Here is a 21,911-nt window from a genome sequence, read left to right as displayed (position 1 = left end):
TATTCAGAATTTAACACTATTGAGGATTATTTTATCATGAGAGTGTGAGGTGTCTTTAATGGTAACAGATGATCACGTGTCCCATCAAACAAGTTCCCAGTTCCCAGGTGAGACAGCACGGTGACTCGGACATGACGTCAGACTTCGTGTTTCCGCATTCCTCGGACACTCGGTAACCCACACAGAACAGTAAACCATATACACCACCTGCGTACGGACAGTTCGAGTCGCAGCCTCACCTCTCCTGCTCTGCCAGTGGGTTCATCAGCTGATCGTATCCGGATAAGAAGGCTCTTGAGCCGGGTGAGTTTCTGAAAACCGTCTGCTCCTTCCTCCAAATCCGCCGTCACTCTCCGGGTCCATATCCGCGTTTATGCAAATGTATGCCCAAACTAACCACCAGGTTTCATGGCCACGACAAAGGTGGCTTGATATCCGTGTTTCTTGGTTTATTTCACAGCGTTGTCTCCGTGTTTTCTTGGTTTAATACCCGTGTTTTCCTCATATGTTTTTGGTCTATTTTTCTCATTTTTCCTCTTTGTCTTAATGGTTTAATATCCGCGTTTTTTTTTTTTGTTTATTTTCACGTTTGTCTCAGTGTTTCTCTTACTTCCCGGTTAGTAACATCCCGTTTTTTTATTTTTCTATTTTTTATTTTTGCCTAAATGCACATTTGAAATAAAACAGCTCTGTAAAGAACCACATGTTCTGCACAGTCACAAATGATTCAAACTATAACATAAAATGTTTGAAATTGGCTCAATGGAGTATAGATTAAGGAGAAATAAAGCGGAAATGTTTTAGGAAAATTTGATATTTTAATAACTATTGAATTGAGATATTGCTGCAAATTTATAGATAATTTCTGTACATTATAAATATTCAAATGTGGCACTTTTTGTATTTAAAAATATGTTCACAAAAGCTTAAACATAAGAAAAGTTCAGGAGAAACAATATTTAGTCTTATTTAGTCACAGAACTGAAGAGAGTGTGTCTGTCTCTTTCAGTGATTGAATTAAAGGTTGGGAAACATTTTAGAAAAAAAATTTGGTCATTAAGAGAAAGATTTTTAGATGAAAAATGGAAATTAAACCAAAAGTTTATTTTCTTTTTAACAATCAAAACTGGATTGAAAAGTAAATAAATGCTTTCATTTTCATTTTCCATTAGGCTACAAAAAATACTAATAAAAAGGGTGATTTTTTTGACACAGTATGTTGAGAACAGAGCAGAGGCAGAAAAAAAAAAACGATTTCCTGGTCTGTGGTGAACAGAGACGGACATGACTCCATCCATCCCTTCCTTTATCTGTCCGTCCATCCATCTGTCAGTTCTTTCTTCCATTCACTCTTCTTCTTCCTCTTATCCTGGCACAGGCTAGCCCAGACCTCCTTTTCCCCAGTGACCCTTCAATCCCCCCTGCTCCCGGGGTGTCCTGGGGTGTACCCAAACATTCCCTGTCCCTCTTTCCTACCTGTTTGGCTGTACTTGGTCAGTCCAGCCTCTACCCCCTGACCCTCCCATCTGCTCCAACCCACCACCAGGTGTTGATCAGTTGACAGCTCTGCTCCTCAGATCTGATGAAACGAAAACTAAATTGATGATTGGTCTTGGCCTAGGATGTGCTGGTACTCTGCTGAACATCCCAGCTCAGACATGATGTTTGATGCAGCCAATCAGTGACGAGCACATTAGTCCAATGACAAAGTAATCAAATAACAACAATGACAACAAAACAACAACAAAGCATCACTCGGGTTTGAACAGGACAATCCCTCACAGTCACCCCTGCTGGTGTCTCCATCACTGCCCACATAAGTGCTGAAGTCCCCAGGTGGACTACTCCCAGAAACTCCAATAAGGCAGCACACCCTGAGCCTCTGACTGGCGCATAAACACACACAGCTAAAATCTTCTTTCTACCACTTACATTCACAGTGACGTGATTCCCTGGTGAATGAGAACTCCCACACAGAAGTGATCAGACAGGGGCTGTAGGGTATCCTAATACCCTCCCAATGCTTCCCACCTTGACCAACTCCAGAAAAGAGTCCAGTCCTTCTCCAGAACTAGATCTGGTGCCAGATCTAGACCTGTGCATGAATGTGAGTTCAATCATGCCTAGTAGGAAGCATTCTACTCTCTCCACCAGCTCTAGTTCCAGGGCGTTAATCCCCCACTGTCCCCTTACGTGGCCCTAAATTCTACTCAAAAATGTAACTATCAAACAGTGCAGATCCAAGCCTTGTGATTGGTCAGCTGGGTATCACTGTGTGACTGTCAGTCACTGAGTAATGTCTACAGACACATTAGTGTGCTATGCTGTGAGACAAGTGTCTGCACATGAATATACAACTAGTCAAATCTACTCCCTGACATCTGAAAATATTGGGCGCTCATTTCCTCATCCATGTTTCTCTTTTAAAATTCCCTCATCCTCTGTCTCACCTGATTCAGCAGCTATACTTTCCATCTCTTCTGATGTCCCCTCTTTTTTTCTTTTCATCAATAACTGCAGTATAATTAACTGATGAACAATATTTATCACCTACAGCTCCAACAGAATAAACTCACCTTCAGTCACCACAGTTTCCTGGACACAAACAAGCAGGAAGTGTGGAACCAGGAACTGGTATAAAAACCATATTTCCGAGTAGTGTTTGAGCAGAATATTGTAGAGCAATGATGATACACCGATAAGTAAAAGTATACTGGTATGATTGCAACATGATACTATGGTGTAGATTCAAAACAGAACTATAACCCTAACCCTGTCTAACACACACGCTGTCTCAGTAGTACTGATAGACAAACACCTTAACATTGTTACATCAAAACCAGTACAGTTATGCAAGTCTTTTTCTGTTAAAAACATCAAATATTTAATCTTTATGTTACATTCTGGACATTTACTCATGGAAAATAATCTCTGCTGTTGTCTGTGTCCTCTGTCTCTCAGGATAAAGAGCTCAAGTTTGAAGAAGATGGCAAGTCAAAGCTTCATAAAAGCGGAGCTTTAAAGCATCATGAAGACAAAGATTTAAAGTACCATGAAGACAAAGCGTTAATGCATCATAAAAGTGGAGAGCTAAGCTTCATAAAGATAAAGAGTTTAAGCTTTATAAAGACATAGAGTTAACGTTCTGAGATGAAGAGTGAAAGTTCGATGATGATGAATATGATGTCGACTTTGAAATAATCTGTCTGGACCCTTGAAGAGATCCAACATGGCCGTCTTCAAGCCTGAAAATGTTGAAGACTTTTATGAGATGGGAGAAGTCCTGGGGAGGTTAGAATATAATATAAAACATGTTTAATATTATTTGGTAATATATAATAATTTATAAAATGTTTGTAAAGTTCAGCTATGATTCCTGTTTTTTTTCTAATTAATGAATACCTGAAATATTTAACTCCTTTTAACACCCATTAATCACACTCTTTGGTCCCAATTACACCTCATATTAACATCTATTTAGGACATTCAGATAAGTGGTAGTCCTTAATGCTTTGTGTGGTTTGATATCTGATAGCTCAGACTGCATACAGAGGTGATCTGGTCTTCATCTGGACTGGATTGGCTGTGTAGACACAACATGTACTGGCATGCATTGAAGACCGCCTCATTAGTTGACGTGATCTGCTGTACTCTGCTATTAGATCAAATACATGATTTTATTTACGTCTGTTCAGCCTCGCTCAGAGTGATGGGAGTTGTAACCCTTTTTATTTGTCACAACTCAGTAATGAGAGCCGGCCTTTCAGCTCCCAAACTGCTGTTCATTTGGTACGATATTTACCTTTTTTACATCTTTAAACAACAAAAATGGAAAAACTGGAAACTCTCTCAGACAGGTGTTTTATCTGAACCATATCAACATATAAGCATGTCCTTTAAAAGCATGTTTATGACAACATGAGGGAGGACAGATGTGAAAGAAGCACTGCTAGCCTCTTAGTGCATTGCTAATTGGCCCCCATTCATTCTTATTGTCAGCAGCGGATAAGTCACAGGAAGCTTTGGAGCTACAAATATGATGTTGGGGCTGTTGCTTATGACACAGGCTGGTGGGTGAGATCTTATTGGTTGTTACTGTTAATGTTAACACTAAGTGTAGTCAGCTCAGTATGTGAATGTACAACACAAATGTTTAATGTGAGGTGAAATCAGCCCTTAAAGAATTTACTACTCTGTGGTCTAAATGTCTGAATGTACTCTCTCAAGTATTTTTTTATCTTTATCGATCAATCCAGCTACATTAAACTTTATTCAAACAGTCTGATCAGTAGATTTCCATCAATAATTAATCATCCTGCTGTGACCCAATCTAGTGGGCACTTCGGTCAGGTCCGACAGGTTCGGGAACGCTCCTCTGGGACTCTTTGGGCAGGAAAGTTCCTAAAGATCCGAAAGAATCCATGCAGTCTGCTGGGTCTAGATCGGAGCAGTGTGGAGCGCGAGGTTGAGATCCTGCACGCCATCCAGCATCCGAACATCGTGATACTCAGAGATGTGTTTGAGAGCAAAGCTGAGGTGGTGATGATCCTGGAGCTGTGAGTGTGTCTGTGGGTGTGTGTGGGGGTGTTTGTGTTTATGTGTGTCTGTGTGCATTTGTGTTTGTGCATGCAGTGCCTATAAAAAGTATTCATCCACTTGGATGTTTTACCTTTTATTGATTTTATAAATCAATCATGGTCAATTGATAATTTGGCTTTCAAAAAACAAAGCAAAAATCATGTTTTAATGTCAAATTGGAAACACATTTCTACAAGTAATGTCTAAAAAATAGAAATATGTGATTGCATACATATGTATCCCCTTCAAGTCAGTATTTGGTAGACGCACCTATTAGTCCTATTATGTGGATCAGGGTTCTACTTATCGTTCTTCTGCCATGTCCATGTTTTCAATGTCATATTATGTGGGGTAGTGTTCTACTCATTGCTTCTTTTTCTGTGTTCTGTCTTGAATTCCTTGGTCCAGAGCAGCAGTTTTTTCTGTCTCTGACCTGGTCGTTACATCCCTCCTACCCCTTGCTAAATTATTTTCACTAAGATGGTCTTTTTATAAACTGAGTATAAGGTATACAAGAATGACTCCTCTCTTTGATGAGAGACTGTTGCTAAATCACTTAATCCTATTATAAAAGAAAAAAATATCCAAACACCATATCATTACTTAATGCTTATTTTTTTATTTTAATATCTAAATATATTTTTGTCTTTTAATATTGCAGGGTGAGCGGAGGTGAGCTGTTTGACTTCATTGCAGAGAAAGAGAACCTTCTAGAAAGTGAAGCCATCGAGTTCCTCAAACAGATTCTGGAAGCTCTGAGGTTCATGCATGGCAAAAACATTGTCCACTTTGACCTCAAGGTAACCAAATATTTACTATTACATTATATTAGACGATGCACTCTGAGATTCATGCACGTCTCAAACCTTTTCTACTCCTATAATATAGAAAAATGTTTTATTTGTTTAAGTGTATAATCAGGGTTTTGATGCACCATACTGGTCTGAGACTTTTTTCTTTAAAACACAGCTGAATTAAGTTTGATCTTGTGATATTCAGGCTCTAAACTCTAGATGTAAATAAAGATTGCCAACAACAAACAGCGATTACTGTGCAAACTGAAGCCAGCCGTCAATCACAGTTGCAGTACCAGGGGCAGATATGAGGGGGCGACACTCACATAATAATGTTCTGTGTTTTCAGCCAGAGAATGTGATGCTCTCAGACAAATCAGCTCATCCGATCATCAAACTCATAGACTTCGGCCTGGCTCAGCGCCTCCTTCAGGGGGAAGAATTTAGGTGCACGAGTGGAACTCCACAGTACATCGGTGAGAATCAATCAGTCAGCCAGTTAGTCTATCCGTCTGTACCTTTGTCTGTAGGTAGGTAGCACCAATTCATAACCAGAGATACAAAGAGAGTAGATCTAGACCAGAGTCTGTATTTTATTGACAAAAACCTAAGAAATGTTTTTACTAAAAATACAGTGGAGAGGAAGAACTTCCTTTAACAGGCAGAAACAGGCTGATTGTGACTATTTATTTTTTTAATTGATTGCAGCTCTATACTGGCTTTGATAAATGATGATCAACCTTAAAAATTTAGAAATGAGAAACACGTTTCTTCATAAATTTAACATGGGACTGTTTTATTCACATTTTTTTCTAACTCATAGGTTTGGATCTGCTCGTCTTAAATCTGATCACCATTAATCTAATCATCACCAATGATCTGATCTGATCGTCTTAATTGATCTTTCACACAGAGCTGAATCTTTGCTTTCTATTAATCTCTTCAGCAGAGAAAGTTTTTTTCATTTTTACCTCAGGAGGGTGTCAAAGATTTATTTTTGATGCTCAAAGATGGAGAGGACTCTTAAACTAAGGATGTTGTGGTAACACTTCATTTGAAGGGGTATTCAAGGACTGAAATGACACTGTCATAATTATGACATGACACTGGTCGTTCACATGAAGGAGGTTTTATGAATGTTGTCATCAAGTGTCATTCGGTCATTTATGTAATTTTTGATGCAAAGTTGGCATTGTTTGATTCCTTTCTGCTTTTTGTACAGTAAAGGCTATAGCCAGCTGTCTTAGCCTAGCATGAAGACTGGAAACAATAGGGGAAAGTTGGGTTAGAACCGGTTTTTACTTATGTGGCTCTCCAGGAAAGGAAAAAAGCTGCAGGGCAAGCAGACAGAGTGCAAGGTACAATGATGGCCAGTGGTTTGTGTAGAAGTTGGTATACTCTTAATATATTGCATTAGAGCATTAAAGGCACTAAATGACAACATTCATAAATGTTCATAAAGCCTCATTGTCAAGAATGACAGGTGTCATGTCAGTCTCATGCATACCCATTCAAATAAAGTGTTACTGACATTTTTACTTTAAAAAACAATATTTACCCCCTATTTAAAGTGTCTGCAGACAACTTTGGTTATGAATTTGGCACTATACAAATAAAGACTGATTAAAACATTGACATGATAAAAATAAATACATAATTTTAAAGTGCTGAAGTTCAACACTGCCTTGTCTCTTTAACTCTGCCTCCACGTCTCATTCAGCCCCTGAGGTGATCAACAGTGAACCTCTGAGTGCAGCTGCAGATATGTGGTGAGTGAGAGAAAGGAGAGAAGAAAATTCTTTTGACGAGTTCAGACCAGTTCTGATCTAAAGTCAACGTTCACACGGAGATGATTCACTGAAATGTCACTGTGTTTGTGTGTCTGTGCTTTATATGTTGGTGTGTATATAGGTGTGTTAATATAGATGTGTTATTGTGTATTAAAAACCTCAGCCTGACTTCCTGTTTGCTGTTTGTTTGTCCTGCAGGAGTATCGGAGTCATCACCTACATACTGTGAGTACGAGTATTTGTGTCATTTAAAGATTTAATATCAAATATTAGACAGACAGGTGATGACAAGGAGGATCTGCTCCATGATGTCTTAGACCTCATGAAAATGTGAAGTTTTGCCTTCAAACATGCAAAATTGTAATTCAGCCACAAGGGGGAGTTCAATCAAAATTTTTACAGTTTTTCTCCATCGGTTTGGCTCATTTCTTGAAACAGAAATTGCATTCTCAAAACTCTAAGATCATTTGGCAAAACAGTCTTACCGTTCAGCACAACACCATAGCTCACTTGCAAAAGCTCATATCTCTCCCAAAACTGTTCACTCATGCTTTAAAGCTAAATTCCTGTCCCGTATAAATAGTGCCACCAAAAGTGCAAAGATCCTTCTCAATTGCTTTGGCTCATTTCTTAAAACAGACCGGATATTCTCAACACTCTTGGTGCTTTTGCCAAAATAACCTGGATTGTTCAGCACCACACCATGGTTCACCTCTGCAGAAACTCATGTCTCTCCCAAAACAGTTTACTCATTTGTCAAAACTAAATTCTATTCTCATATAAAGAGTCAATGCCCCCAAAGTGCATTGTCCCTTTGGCATTGTCTAAGCACTGCAGGTCAAATTGTTTTGATATTTTGTCACTATGGCAGATGGCCATTGAAATATCCCTCATGTCCACCTCTCAGTCTTAGCCCAGTCCTTCACTGACAGTGGTTACTGTGCTGTTGTTTTGTCTAGCTAACAGAAAACAATTGTGTATAAAACTGAAAAAAAGGGTTTCATGGTAAGAGTAGCCTCCAAGGTTTGACATCAGTCATGTGTGTGAACGATTATTTAAACTGACACACAGAGAGCAAAACCTCTTCTCAAGTCTCCAAAACTCTGAACGCATTTTCTGCTTTACACACATTTTGCAATTCAAAATGGAACTTTTTAAATGCTCTGAACATGGTTCTCTGCATAAGACACAACAATCTGACATAAAGTCACATGATTGGCATTTGGAAACACTGCCATTGAAAATAACACTACATGAGCTAATTGGCCAATATATGTGCCACCTGGCCAAACACCTCAATGGTTAATTGTTACCACCAAGTAAGCACTATAAAAAGACCACAGGTGACGACCTTTTTTATAACAACAATGGAAGACGCTGCAGAGAGAGGAAGAGGAAGAGGAAGAGGGAGGGTGAGAATGAGAGGAGGAGGAAGAGTGAGAGGTAGGGGTATAGCTGGTAGAGGAGTTCATGGCCAAAGAAGACAACAACTTTCAATCGAAATCAGAGCAACCTTAGTTGATCATGTCATCAACCAATCAAGTAATTACTTTTCTTGCATCTTTTTTTCTATATATTTTTTCATTTTTACTGCAATTTATTTTTCAGTTTACTGTTTTTTGTGAGCATATTTTTGTTCACTCCAATGTAAATATATCTGCTGCGCATATGTTGCACTGACTTGTTTTGTGAAAAATAGAAAAATAAATGTTTCAACAGCGCGTGTGTATCTGCAAATATTTCTGTGCATGTGAACAATCTGAAGAATTTTCTACCATTTGAACTATTTTAGTATTATGGCAAGGCATACTAAAGATGAGAGTGCTTTCATTATGCCCAACAGTGTGTAGTTGGTTAGACAAAAATCTGGTAATATGAATGTAGTGTGTGCCATTTGGTGCAAAAGTTTGATTTTGATAATGCTATATGTAGGTTTGGTTGCAGTGCTTCATTTTGCAGGATATATGAGGTATTTTGCAGTTTGGGTGTGTGGTTTTGTGAGTTGTGTTAAGTATTTTGATAAAACCAACCTAGTTTGCAAAACTGTGTTTTAGCAATTCGAAAAAAACTGCAAGAGATTCATGTATGGTATTCATGGTTTTACAGTATGTTCTTGACTAATTTTGACATTTGAACAGACTATTGTGCATGTGATGACTTATACAATGAAATGATGCTGACAGGTTTTGGAGAGAACAACCATTGGACTGAGAAGTCAATAATCAGTTTAGATCAACAAGATCTATTCACTTGGAAATTGTGCTAAATGCAGGCTATCTGTACTTAATCATTTTGCAAAGATGTACTGAGACATTGAAACATGTACTAAGACATCTGTAATTTGATGAAATGAAGGAGAAATTCCATTCTGTTGTGAACAATTGCCAAGTGGTTTGGAGGTTCGTCCATGTTATTTTGAGAATGGAAATTCTGTTTCAAGAAATGAGCCAAACCAATGGAGAAAAACTGTAATATAGATGAAGAGAAGAGACACACCGCCTAGCTCCGCCCCCTCTGCTGTTGTCTTCTTATTTTGAATAGAAGATTCTGTTCACCACTAACTGTCCTGAATCAGGATCAAAACAACCAGACAAACTTCCAGCCTTTGGTCTGAATCAGGATTTCTACCAACAACCTGTGAGGTCCCGCCAATGTTATTACAGACTGAGATACTACCACCTTTAACTTCAGGTGTAGCTGATAAGGATAGGATGAACGCTCTGTGTCTGTCTTCAGTATCAGCATCAACTTTGTGCCTTTGTTTTTTCTGTTGTGTTTAAGTGTTGTAAGAAAGTTATTTTTGTTGTTTACTCAGTCGTGTACTTCCTCTCTTTGTATCTTCAGTGGTAACATTTGTCTGTGTCTTAGTGGTGTAAGACATCTGTATCTTTGTGTCTTCAGTTGTGTATAACATCTGTCTCTTTATGTATTAAGTTGTATACAACATCTGTCTCTTTGTGTCTTCAGTCATGTGTAACATCTGTCGATTTGTGTCCTTAGCTGTGTATAACACCTGTCTCTTTATGTCTTCAGTCGTATATAACATCTCTTTGTGTACATAGTCATATATAACATGTGCCTCTTTGTGTCTTCAGGGATGTATACCATCTGTCTCTTTGTGTCTTCAGTCGTGTATAACATCTGTCTCTTTGTGTCTTCAGTGGTGTATAACATCTGTCTCTTTGTGTCTTCAGTGGTGTATAACATCTGTCTCTTTGTGTCTTCAGTTGTGTATAACATCTGTCTCTTTGTGTCTTCAGTGGTGTATAACATCTGTCTCTTTGTGTCTTCAGTGGTGTATAACATCTGTCTCTTTGTGTCTTCAGTTGTGTATAACATCTGTCTCTTTGTGTCTTCAGTGGTGTATAACATCTGTCTCTTTGTGTCTTCAGTTGTGTAAAACATCCGTCTCTTTGTGTCTTCAGTCGTGTATAACATCTGTCTCTTTGTGTCTTCAGTGGTGTATAACATCTGTCTCTTTGTGTCTTCAGTTGTGTATAACATCTTTCTCTTCTTGTCTTCAGTGGTGTATAACATCTGTCTCTTTGTGTCTTCAGTGGTGTATAACATCTGTCTCTTTGTGTCTTCAGTTGTGTATAACATCTGTCTCTTTGTGTCTTCAGTGGTGTATAACATCTGTCTCTTTGTGTCTTCAGTGGTGTATAACATCTGTCTCTTTGTGTCTTCAGTGGTGTATAACATCTGTCTCTTTGTGTCTTCAGTGGTGTATAACATCTGTCTCTTTGTGTCTTCAGTGGTGTATAACATCTGTCTCTTTGTGTCTTCAGTGGTGTATAACATCTGTCTCTTTGTGTCTTCAGTTGTGTATAACATCTGTCTCTTTGTGTCTTCAGTGGTGTATAACACCTGTCTCTTTGTGTCTTCAGTTGTGTAAAACATCCGTCTCTTTGTGTCTTCAGTCGTGTATAACATCTGTCTCTTTGTGTCTTCAGTGGTGTATAACATCTGTCTCTTTGTGTCTTCAGTTGTGTATAACATCTGTCTCTTTGTGTCTTCAGTGGTGTATAACATCTGTCTCTTTGTGTCTTCAGTGGTGTATAACATCTGTCTCTTTGTGTCTTCAGTTGTGTATAACATCTGTCTCTTTGTGTCTTCAGTGGTGTATAACATCTGTCTCTTTGTGTCTTCAGTGGTGTATAACATCTGTCTCTTTGTGTCTTCAGTGGTGTATAACATCTGTCTCTTTGTGTCTTCAGTTGTGTATAACATCTGTCTCTTTGTGTCTTCAGTGGTGTATAACATCTGTCTCTTTGTGTCTTCAGTGGTGTATAACATCTGTCTCTTTGTGTCTTCAGTGGTGTATAGCATCTGTCTCTTTGTGTCTTCAGTGGTGTATAGCATCTGTCTCTTTGTGTCTTCAGTGGTGTATAACATCTGTCTCTTTGTGTCTTCAGTTGTGTATAACATCTGTCTCTTTGTGTCTTCAGTGGTGTATAACATCTGTCTCTTTGTGTCTTCAGTTGTGTATAACATCTGTCTCTTTGTGTCTTCAGTGGTGTATAACATCTGTCTCTTTGTGTCTTCAGTGGTGTATAACATCTGTCTCTTTGTGTCTTCAGTTGTGTATAACATCTGTCTCTTTGTGTCTTCAGTGGTGTATAACATCTGTCTCTTTGTGTCTTCAGTTGTGTATAACATCTGTCTCTTTGTGTCTTCAGTGGTGTATAACATCTGTCTCTTTGTGTCTTCAGTGGTGTATAACATCTGTCTCTTTGTGTCTTCAGTTGTGTATAACATCTGTCTCTTTGTGTCTTCAGTGGTGTATAACATCTGTCTCTTTGTGTCTTCAGTGGTGTATAACATCTGTCTCTTTGTGTCTTCAGTGGTGTATAGCATCTGTCTCTTTGTGTCTTCAGTGGTGTATAACATCTGTCTCTTTGTGTCTTCAGTTGTGTATAACATCTGTCTCTTTGTGTCTTCAGTGGTGTATAACATCTGTCTCTTTTTGTACTCAGTCATGTATAACATCTTTCTCTTCTTGTCTTCAGTGGTGTATAACATCTGTCTCTTTGTGTCTTCAGTTGTGTATAACATCTGTCTCTTTGTGTCTTCAGTGGTGTATAACATCTGTCTCTTTGTGTCTTCAGTGGTGTATAACATCTGTCTCTTTGTGTCTTCAGTGGTGTATAGCATCTGTCTCTTTGTGTCTTCAGTGGTGTATAGCATCTGTCTCTTTGTGTCTTCAGTGGTGTATAACATCTGTCTCTTTGTGTCTTCAGTTGTGTATAACATCTGTCTCTTTGTGTCTTCAGTGGTGTATAACATCTGTCTCTTTGTGTCTTCAGTTGTGTATAACATCTGTCTCTTTGTGTCTTCAGTGGTGTATAACATCTGTCTCTTTGTGTCTTCAGTGGTGTATAACATCTGTCTCTTTGTGTCTTCAGTTGTGTATAACATCTGTCTCTTTGTGTCTTCAGTGGTGTATAACATCTGTCTCTTTGTGTCTTCAGTTGTGTATAACATCTGTCTCTTTGTGTCTTCAGTGGTGTATAACATCTGTCTCTTTGTGTCTTCAGTGGTGTATAACATCTGTCTCTTTGTGTCTTCAGTTGTGTATAACATCTGTCTCTTTGTGTCTTCAGTGGTGTATAACATCTGTCTCTTTGTGTCTTCAGTGGTGTATAACATCTGTCTCTTTGTGTCTTCAGTGGTGTATAGCATCTGTCTCTTTGTGTCTTCAGTGGTGTATAACATCTGTCTCTTTGTGTCTTCAGTTGTGTATAACATCTGTCTCTTTGTGTCTTCAGTGGTGTATAACATCTGTCTCTTTTTGTACTCAGTCATGTATAACATCTTTCTCTTCTTGTCTTCAGTCTCAGTGGTTTGTCTCCATTCCAAGGCTACACTGATCAAGAAACTTTGAGGAACATCTTGTCTTTAACGTACGAGTTCAATGACCATGTTTTCAGCACGACAAGCTCGATGGCCAAAGATTTCATCCAGAAGCTTTTGGTCAAAGATCCTAGGTGAGTTTTCACGCTGAGAGCTTTAAGATTATTTCATATCATATAGTATGATTTAAAAGAAGGATTTAATCATATCAGAATATCTTAATTATTTTATAAGAGAATGTTATATCTTTCATGTGATTGCATAATGTAATTTATTGACATGATGATTTCATAAAGTTTCGTTTTTATTTGTTTAATTTCTTTGTAATTCGTGCACTCTCTGTTGTGTTTGTTTAGTTTCTGTTGTATTTTTGTGTTTTCTGTTGTGTTTCAGGGAAAGAATGACAGCAGAGGAGAGTCTTCTTCATCCATGGATCAAGGTAACGACCACTTTTCTTTATTTTGTTTTGTTTTCCAATGCAAACCTTATTTTATAATAAAAGTTTTACTCTTTTTAAAATAAAATACTTTTCCCTCTACTTTTATCATTCAAAAGATGACTCTTAGTGTTGATTTTTATTTAATTAAACCAGTGTTTCTCTGTTTGGTGTATTTTAGCCAGTCACTCGCAGTCAGGCAGCCAAAAGGAATCGATCATCAATCAACATGAAAAACTTTAAAAAGTTCAACGCTAGAAGAAAATGGAAGGTTTGTCTTCATATTTATGCTCAAGCATCAATTCTCAAAGTCTGTCTATCTCCCTCGCTCTTTCCCTCTCTCTCTAAATATACATATATATGTATATACATATATGTGTATAGGGGTGGGGTGTCTGTGTCGAATTTAGTACGTTTACAGGTACCGACCAAGTTCCGGCAGTACTACCAAGTATTGATTCACCTAAATTCAAACGGTACCATATTTTGATACCTTAAAGCATCCTTGTGGCTGTAAGAGAGTTTACGAGTAGGTGATTTTCCATGCCAGACACTAAAGCAGCATTGCACACACAAGAGTGTAATGACAAAGCAAGTACAACTGATGGGAAGAGGTCAATGGTGTGGTTCCACTTTTCAAAATCCAATGCAGATCATGCTAAAATATTTGTCCTGAGAAGTGCAAGGCTAGTCACAGCAATACTTCTAATCTGAGGAAACAGTGTGATGATCAATGATTTAAAACCATGTTGCTGCTTCCTTCTGTTACTTGCCTCTCTCTCTCCCTCTCTCGCACCAAACCCTCCCTTTAAACAGCGTGATATGCCTATTTTTATGAAGACATCAACCATGGCAATATACCAGATAAAAGCACAAGTTTGTTCTCTCAGCCACCTAAGAGACAAAATTAAGCTCAAAGACGCCCAGGCACTGTATGGATTGCCCAGTGTGAGAGCATCCTAAAAGTTATCTCTCCAGTTTGGCACAGCTGGTGCAGTATGAGGCTCTCTGTCAGGATCGATGAGTGCCAGAGTCACAGACTCATCCTCACTGCTTATTTTCATTGCAGTACGAAACAATTTGCCACATTTTATGAATTTTCACAGTTAATACAAGTAGAATGCAACAGACTCAGTGTGCAAGATTCTGGTGCATGACTTTTTTTCAGATAGCTCGGTTATGCTTTCTGCGTGGACGGCCTTGTGATTGAGTGATGATTGTTGAGCAGGCTGGGTTTTAATTTAATATATTCAATATAAAGAAAAACCACCTGGTAGTTAAAGTAGTTTAATTTTTCAATGTTGGAGTAATTTGTAAAACACTTGTGATGTTACATTACAAACAGTGATTGATGTTGTTTTGAGATTTTTTAAATAAACTAAATAACATTTATTATTGCATATACTGTATACATGAACAAAAGTACCGAAAATGGGTACTGTTGCCTGTTAGTACTGATTTGCAGGTACTGGGCATCAGTATTGTACCGGTTCAAATGTGAAAGGTACCCATCCCTTTGTTTGTGTCGGTAGAATTTTTTTAAAGTATTAGTAATAATAATAATTTTAATAATATTAACAATCTTCTGTTTTTATCAGATGTCCTATAACATGGTGTGGGTGTGTAACCGGCTCGTTCGTCTCAGGCTGCTGTGTAAGAGCTCAGAACCTGATCCCGTCCAGGTAAGACCTCAGCAGGACATCAGGCCTCAGCTTGATCCCTCTCGTTAATTTTATCAGCCCGTTAATGAGGATTTTGTGATGAAATAGACCAATTTTAAATAACCTTAACTGGTTTTACACTAAAAGGATGTTTTCATGAAAACGTGATTGATGACCTACAGAACCCTAATCCCGCTGCAGTGATGATGTACAAGATTGTGACCCAAACCTACATTTCTTTAAATGATGTTTGTCATTCTCAGAGGGATTGTGAGAGCGATGCTGAGGATGCAGAAAGCAAACCAGCTTCACTGCTGCGACGAAGACTCAGCAGCAGCTCATAGAGATGAGGAGGAAGAGCTGAGAGATGGAGGATGAAGACCTAATTGTACTTCATAAAGACCAGGAGGAGGACGAGGAACAGAGAGAAGGAAGAGCTAAAGCGAGAAGGACGGAGAGATGGATGATGAACTGCAGCTGGGGGAAACCAGGAGGAGGACGAGGATGGAGACTTAGAAGTACTTCAAACAGGCCAGGAGGACGAAGAGGAGGATGAAGAGCAGAGATGAGTAAGGGTTCAGGAGAGGCAGACAGAGCTGAGAGGAGGAGGAGATGAAAACTCAGCAGCATCTCATAGAGACGAAGAGGAAGAGCAGAGATGAGGACGGTGATGAACTGAGGGAAGATCAGCGCAGATGCACCGACCTGTCTAATAAGGCTCTGATAAAGGAAAAAACACATTTTCTACAAAGGGTTGTATTTTTTTTTCAATTACTAATTGAAGATATTTTTGATTTGGATGGTGTTTGGTGATAAATGTCAGTGAATAACAGCCAAATATTTAAAGCTTCATGTTTTTTACTACCTCTGCCTTCTCTGCCTCTTGACTATGAAGTCTCTGTTACACGAACACATGTAGTCTTAGTTGTTTTTTTCTCTTTTGGTATGGAGAAATAGAAGTATTTAGTTTTTGGTTTGGGATGTTTGTTAACGTGATCTTTTTTATGTTTTATCATAACATATGACTGATGTACTCCAGTAAAAGTACAATGACATGGATTAACATTTACTGAAAAAGAAGTAAAGTTACTGCTCTATAAATCTGCTCAATAAAAAGAAAAAAGTATTTGATTTAAAAAATGTTTTAAGTGCTGAGAAGATGATGAGGGGTTTTGCATTAAAATATGCTTTTCCTTAATTGGCAATAACATGAGAATATGGATCTCCAACCTGGTTGTTTTGGCAAAGCAACACCTTTATAATAAAATTAAATCCAACAGCTGACTATGAGTGTGATGTGGAATAATTCTCTCTCTTTGTACAGTTTAAGATAGGTGATCAAACACTGCATTAAACAGAAATATTATGTTCCATTTTACCAAGTTTGCTCTGATGAATGCTACTAAATTAAAACTTTAAACTGTTTCCTTGAAGAGGAATTCTCTGTTTTCCTTTGACAGCTCCTTGGTTTTAGATACATTTGAACCTAAAAGATTATCATCACACCAGGAGATAAAACAGGAAAGGCTCTTCCATTGTCTTGTCCTGACCTTGAAGGAGGGACAGCAGAGATGTGTGATCAGGTAGCTGTCCACCTGATGCATCAATGTCCAAGATGAAGAGACGGGGAAAGGACGCCCCCTTGTGGCAAGATTGTGGATGTGGTTGGGGAGGTACTGTCAGCCTTCTTTTTAAAAACACACCATGTGTAGAAGGAGGCCAAGTCTTTTCAAAAGCTTATAAACTTCTAATCCTCACAATGATTTGAAACAGAGACTAACCAGCACATTCCACCCTGAAAGCCTTGTGTGTTAGCTTGAGTTAAGTTTAGTTGGTCCACATATCAGGGTGAAGTGGCCAGACTATGAGAGCTCCTCACAATAAAGCCTCTGCCAGGATTCACACCTAGATGAGGCATCAGTGCACACATTGTTTGGGTCTGTTTGAAAAGTAAAATAAAAATAAATTTCTTAGTCCTTTCCTATCCACCTTTCCTTGGCCTGGATGAAAGCCACACAAGGTCAAGGAAAAGTGTGACTAAGAGGACAGGAAAAAACAGCGATAAGGGAATCTGTTCTTACACTAAACAGGTGTTACCAATGTGACAGGGGTTTACTTCATAAAAGTACAGTTTACTGTTGATGGACTACAAAACACACACCTATGTCTGTTGGTTTAGATACTGCGAACGAAACATGTAAACTTCAATCATAAATATGACTTCATAAAGTTTTTACAGACATTTTTTCTTGCCTGACAGACAGTTGTTTGGATGTTGGGCTGAAAAAAGAGAATAAAAAAATTTTAATTTTCACCCTCCACTCCTCTCATATTTATCTTGATATGTCCGTTGTTCTTATTGTGCGGGTTTGGGCCCTCCTGGGTGTCAAGAGGCTCTGAAAAGAGGGTCGCCAGATGCCTTCCAATAATAATAATAATAATAATAATAATAAAAAATATTTCAAAATGATTTCAAATTGTATTAAAAACATGGCAATTTGGTGAGATTTAAGCTCAAATCAAAGTAATGTTTTTTTAAAACAATCTTTGTCTGCACATTGCTGTGTTCAACTATGCCTCCTCCACATTCAGATATAATGAGGGTCAGTGGTCTTGCAGAAAACGTGGAGAACCCCTGCTACAGGGCAAGGCAAGTTTATTTTTATAGCACATTTCAGCAACAAGGCAGTTCAAAGTGCTTCACACAGGACATTAAAATACAATGACAAAGGAAAAAAGAAACACAATAGAAACATTTTAAAAGCATAAATAAAAAGTGATAAAAACAGCAAATAAATAAATATAAATAAATGACGTTTGTTTAGATGACACATGGCTCCATACTAAAGGTTCCTTCCCATGTTTTGAACCCAGTGCCATCTTGTTGTAATCATCAGTGCTAACCAGGGTTATTATAGTTAACTAAAACTAACTCAATGACTAAAACTAAAATTCAAAAGCCATTTTAGTCAACTGAAACTAAATAAAAACGAAGCTTTACCAAAAAACTAAAACTAACTAAAACTGCATAGTGAGTGAAAAAAAAACTAACAAAAACAAAATAAAAATAGAGAAAAAATGTCCTTAGTTTTAGTCCTTGACACAAACATACCAACTGGCACCTACGCCTTAGTCTTGGGAGTGTAAAATAGCATGAATTGATTGGTTAAGACTTTACACAGTGGTAGTTTAATGTCTGGAGTTTTATTCAAACATAATCTTTAAATAAATGAAATGATAAGTTAAGAGTAGCCTGTTTGAATATGTCTTTAAAATTGTATAATGATCACCCAGCCTTGACATGCATCTGTAAAAAACGAAAACACTAAAACTACTAAAAACTAAACTAAAACGAATAATTTTTGCAAAAGAAAAAGTAAACTATAAACTAACAAACCAGCAATCAAAACTAATAAAACTAAACTGAAATTGAACACAGAAAGTGAAAATGAAATAACAATAAAAAATCCCAAACTATTATTACCTTGGTGCTAACCACTTAAATTGGCTAAATCAGGCCACCTTACAGAGCCTGCATGTGTTCATTCCTTTGACAGAATCCAGAACTGAACAGTTTGCCATGATAAGAAGAGATGCTTCACACTTCAGCAGGTTTTTAAGAGGTTGTCTGTGGATGACAGTTCATAAGTGACAGTCTGACTGCTGTTATAACATAAACCAGTATGTTAAGGTCACCTCTACTTCATGGAGCAGAGCCTTGTCTGCTGTGCCTCTTTTTAAAGGTTTGTATTAACTTTAAAATGTATCTTACTATAGCGTAACTGTAAAGTTGATGTGATGGATAATAACAGAAGTCAAACTGGTGATCTGACTGATGTTTTGGCACAGGTTGAAATCAAACTAGTGCGTGTAGGTGATGTCTTACTGTTTCAGCTGTAGAGCAGCCCATTCTCAGATGTCCAGATCCCCTGGTAATCTTAATTTATTCTTTAATGTTTCACTGCTTGGCTTTCTCAAATGCTAAATAATCATTACTCACGTTCTGTAATCACCAATCCTCCCTTTATTTTCTGTTCTGTTAGGGCTTTTTATGGTAGGTGAAATCAGCTGGATCGCTGCTCTCTATCCAAGTGCGAGAATACTGTATGCACAAGAGTGTACAGGGAATTATGCAGGCTATCAGACAGGTATTGAACAGGCCCATAAATAAGGATTTCAAAACATTAATGCATGTATGAGGTAAACCGAACAGCCTTAGGGTCATTCTTTAAAAGATTATCTGGTGCTGAATTCATTTACATCAAATTTATGCACTGCTTGAACCTGCTGGGTTATTCATAAACCTATCAGGTGGGCTGAGAACATTTATATTGATCCAAACAGTCCAAAATCATGAACACATCTTTTAATTGTGGCTCTTATTGCATTATGAAAAACAGATCCTTTATGTTGTGCAACTTGTCACATAAACTGATTGCTGACCCTTAATATAGTCAGAAAAAACCTTCATACAACAACAGGAATGATGTGATTGATGTATGCCAGGGGAGTCAAAACTACGACCCACAGATCTGCAGCTTCTGGTCTTGTTTTATTGAATCCAAAGAAAATTCTGAAAATGAAAGGAACTACGACCCATTTTAAAACATGAAGCTTGCATTTGACTGTGTTGTACTGCTTACTTTTGACACTAGATGGTGCTGATTTCATGACTAATTTGAGACAACATAAATAGTAAACATAAGTAGGAAAAAAATAATATATTTAGATTCACAGAGCCCTTATAAATAGGGTTTTTGGCAGTAAATTGTGGCACAAATTGTGCTTCTTTGCTCTGCCTTCATTTCTGTCAAAGTTTCTGTTTTTTCAAACCACATCGCACTAATTATTTTTTAAGAACTAGCACTTGTATAAAGTTTGGCAGCTTCGTGTAGTTTGATCAAACTGGTTTTGTTTTTGTTTGACTATGAAGAAGAGCATGCCCTTGTGTCACTCTCATCCTGACAAGGATCTAGCTAAGGTCGACCAGGGCCCTTTTTATATCTGATGATTGGCCATCTCAAAACCCTTAATAAGGAACCCGACATAATAAAACAAGTTCATCCTAATAGATAGATATTTGTATATCTTTTATGTACTGTATAGTGAGCAAAAAACATTTTGAGAAAATGTGAAATCATAAACTTACCAGGAGGCCACCATGTTTTCATCTGCTGGGTAGTGTGATGCACCGCTATTCAAACCTGGTCTGATAGTCATCATATCCCAGTGTCTCAGTGATCACCTGGTCTGATTAGAGCTGTGTCGGCGTCAACAGTCAGGACTGCTCACCCAGGTAGGCTCTCTCTCTCCCAGCAGGCACTGGCACAGACACAGTGAAATTTGCTCTAAATGACATCTTTTTGCCTCTATGACTACATTCACTTGATGATTCACACAGAGAGTAACGTCTTAATGATTTTCTCCTCACTAAAAGTGTAATAATGTTCATGATATGAAGATTTGATGGCTAATGAATAGAAATAGTATGGGCAGAGGACCACTGATGCTCTACAACATAACCCTACCCATAGTGCGGTGCGGATGAAAACATGGTGGCGCCCTGGTGATTTAATTTATATTTCTATGTAAAAATTTCTTAAAATGCAGATATCAAGGGGTTTTTTAGTTCAATATAAATATCAGAGACACAGATATCTATCCAAATGATTAATTTGTCTAATAATGCAGAGATCCTCTTAAGAATCATTATTTGCCTCACTAGTCATTAATGGAAAGCTGCATGTAGGCGGTTTTATGTAGGTTTAACTATCTTGAATACACTAAACATGAAACATATCAAAGTGGCCCAGTCATTCTTGCATTTTTTGGGGTATGTAGCCAAGTGCACAGAAAATGTGGAACATAGCTTTTCCCCTCCATCTAAAAGCACAGCTTTGGTCCCTACCACAGCAGCTCTAGGCTTGAAGCAAATATTGAATCATGCTGTGAAGGTCAGCCTGCTCCGTTTGATTCTAACAGACTCAAATTATCTAAAAATGTAGAAATATATACACGTATTCATTTCTAGCATAAATTGTGTTATCTGTTCTGTTTGTTCTGAAAATTTAAAAGTCACATATTATGCAAAATACACTTTTTCAGGCTTTTCTAGCAAAAATATGTGACCCTGGCCTGTCCACAATCCCCCTAGGAATAAGAAAAATCCACCCATCTTTCTGAAAATGTGTGTTGAAACAAGCGGTTCTCAGATTTTCCCCTCTTGATCTCATGTGGGTAGTTAGCCCCGCCCCCAGGTTTGGTTTGTCCTTCCTGCTTGGAAGAAAGTTCCACCCTCCTCTCCTGACCCTCCCCTCACCTGCCAGCTGAGAGGAGGGATGAATCTCAAACTCCTCCCTAAACCCTGAGCCCTTATTGACTTAACTGACTGCACCTGGAAAATGATTGAGTGCGTGAGGCTGCAAGGGCTTGAAGTGGTAGAAGCAGGAATGGGACAACCCTTTGTTTTGACAGTTGGCATCTTGCAGAGCTTAAAGCAAAGACAAAAACAAGCGTGTGCCCTCTAAAGACTTGTTTTCTCAGTGGATGAAGGCTGTTTTATATAATAGCCTATACATAGGCCCACAGGAAAAATACTTATTTTTTGCAATGTCCATCCCTTTTTGCACCTTCCATGTTTTTTGTTTATAATTTCCCTTTTTTCACTTCACTTTTGTAGCATTTACCAGTGGGCATCCCCTGAGAATCCCTGCCATATGTCACAATGTAATGAACTATGGATAATTCCGGAAAGGGCGCATGAAGGGCTCAAAAAGTCAGCGAGAGATCCCTCACACAC

General features: G+C 38.1%; 1 protein-coding gene across 2 annotated transcripts; it reads left to right on the top strand.

The window, feature by feature from the left end:
- Nucleotides 1-132: 132 nt before the first annotated feature.
- si:dkey-240h12.4 (death-associated protein kinase 2) lies at nucleotides 133-16,384 on the top strand. 2 transcript variants are annotated; one of them, XM_041809949.1, is made up of 12 exons: nucleotides 133-303; nucleotides 2,962-3,291; nucleotides 4,335-4,556; nucleotides 5,240-5,378; nucleotides 5,722-5,848; nucleotides 7,093-7,141; nucleotides 7,361-7,387; nucleotides 12,997-13,149; nucleotides 13,409-13,454; nucleotides 13,633-13,722; nucleotides 15,050-15,133; nucleotides 15,376-16,384. In XM_041809949.1, the coding sequence occupies exons 2-12, from the start codon at nucleotides 3,230-3,232 to the stop codon at nucleotides 15,454-15,456; spliced, it is 1,080 nt and encodes a 359-aa protein (XP_041665883.1). In that variant the 5' UTR covers nucleotides 133-303; nucleotides 2,962-3,229; the 3' UTR covers nucleotides 15,457-16,384. The 2 variants fall into 2 exon arrangements, with proteins under 2 accessions (XP_041665883.1, XP_041665882.1); XM_041809948.1 differs by having other exon boundaries at nucleotides 2,962-4,556.
- Nucleotides 16,385-21,911: the final 5,527 nt, after the last annotated feature.

The sequence above is a fragment of the Cheilinus undulatus genome, linkage group 16 (genome assembly GCF_018320785.1).
Source record: "Cheilinus undulatus linkage group 16, ASM1832078v1, whole genome shotgun sequence".
In the NCBI taxonomy this organism is placed as follows: domain Eukaryota; kingdom Metazoa; phylum Chordata; class Actinopteri; order Labriformes; family Labridae; genus Cheilinus; species Cheilinus undulatus.
This window is presented reverse-complemented; position numbering and strand designations above follow the sequence as displayed.

Excerpts from the sequence above, each read along its gene's own strand:
- si:dkey-240h12.4 (XM_041809948.1), top strand. The coding sequence starts at position 4,213 with ATGTACTCTCTCAAGTATTTTTTTATCTTTATCGATCAATCCAGCTAC. Across the intron at positions 5,849-7,092 it reads TGGAACTCCACAGTACATCG|CCCCTGAGGTGATCAACAGT; the intron begins GTGAGAATCAAT and ends CGTCTCATTCAG. Across the intron at positions 15,134-15,375 it reads CAGAACCTGATCCCGTCCAG|AGGGATTGTGAGAGCGATGC; the intron begins GTAAGACCTCAG and ends TGTCATTCTCAG.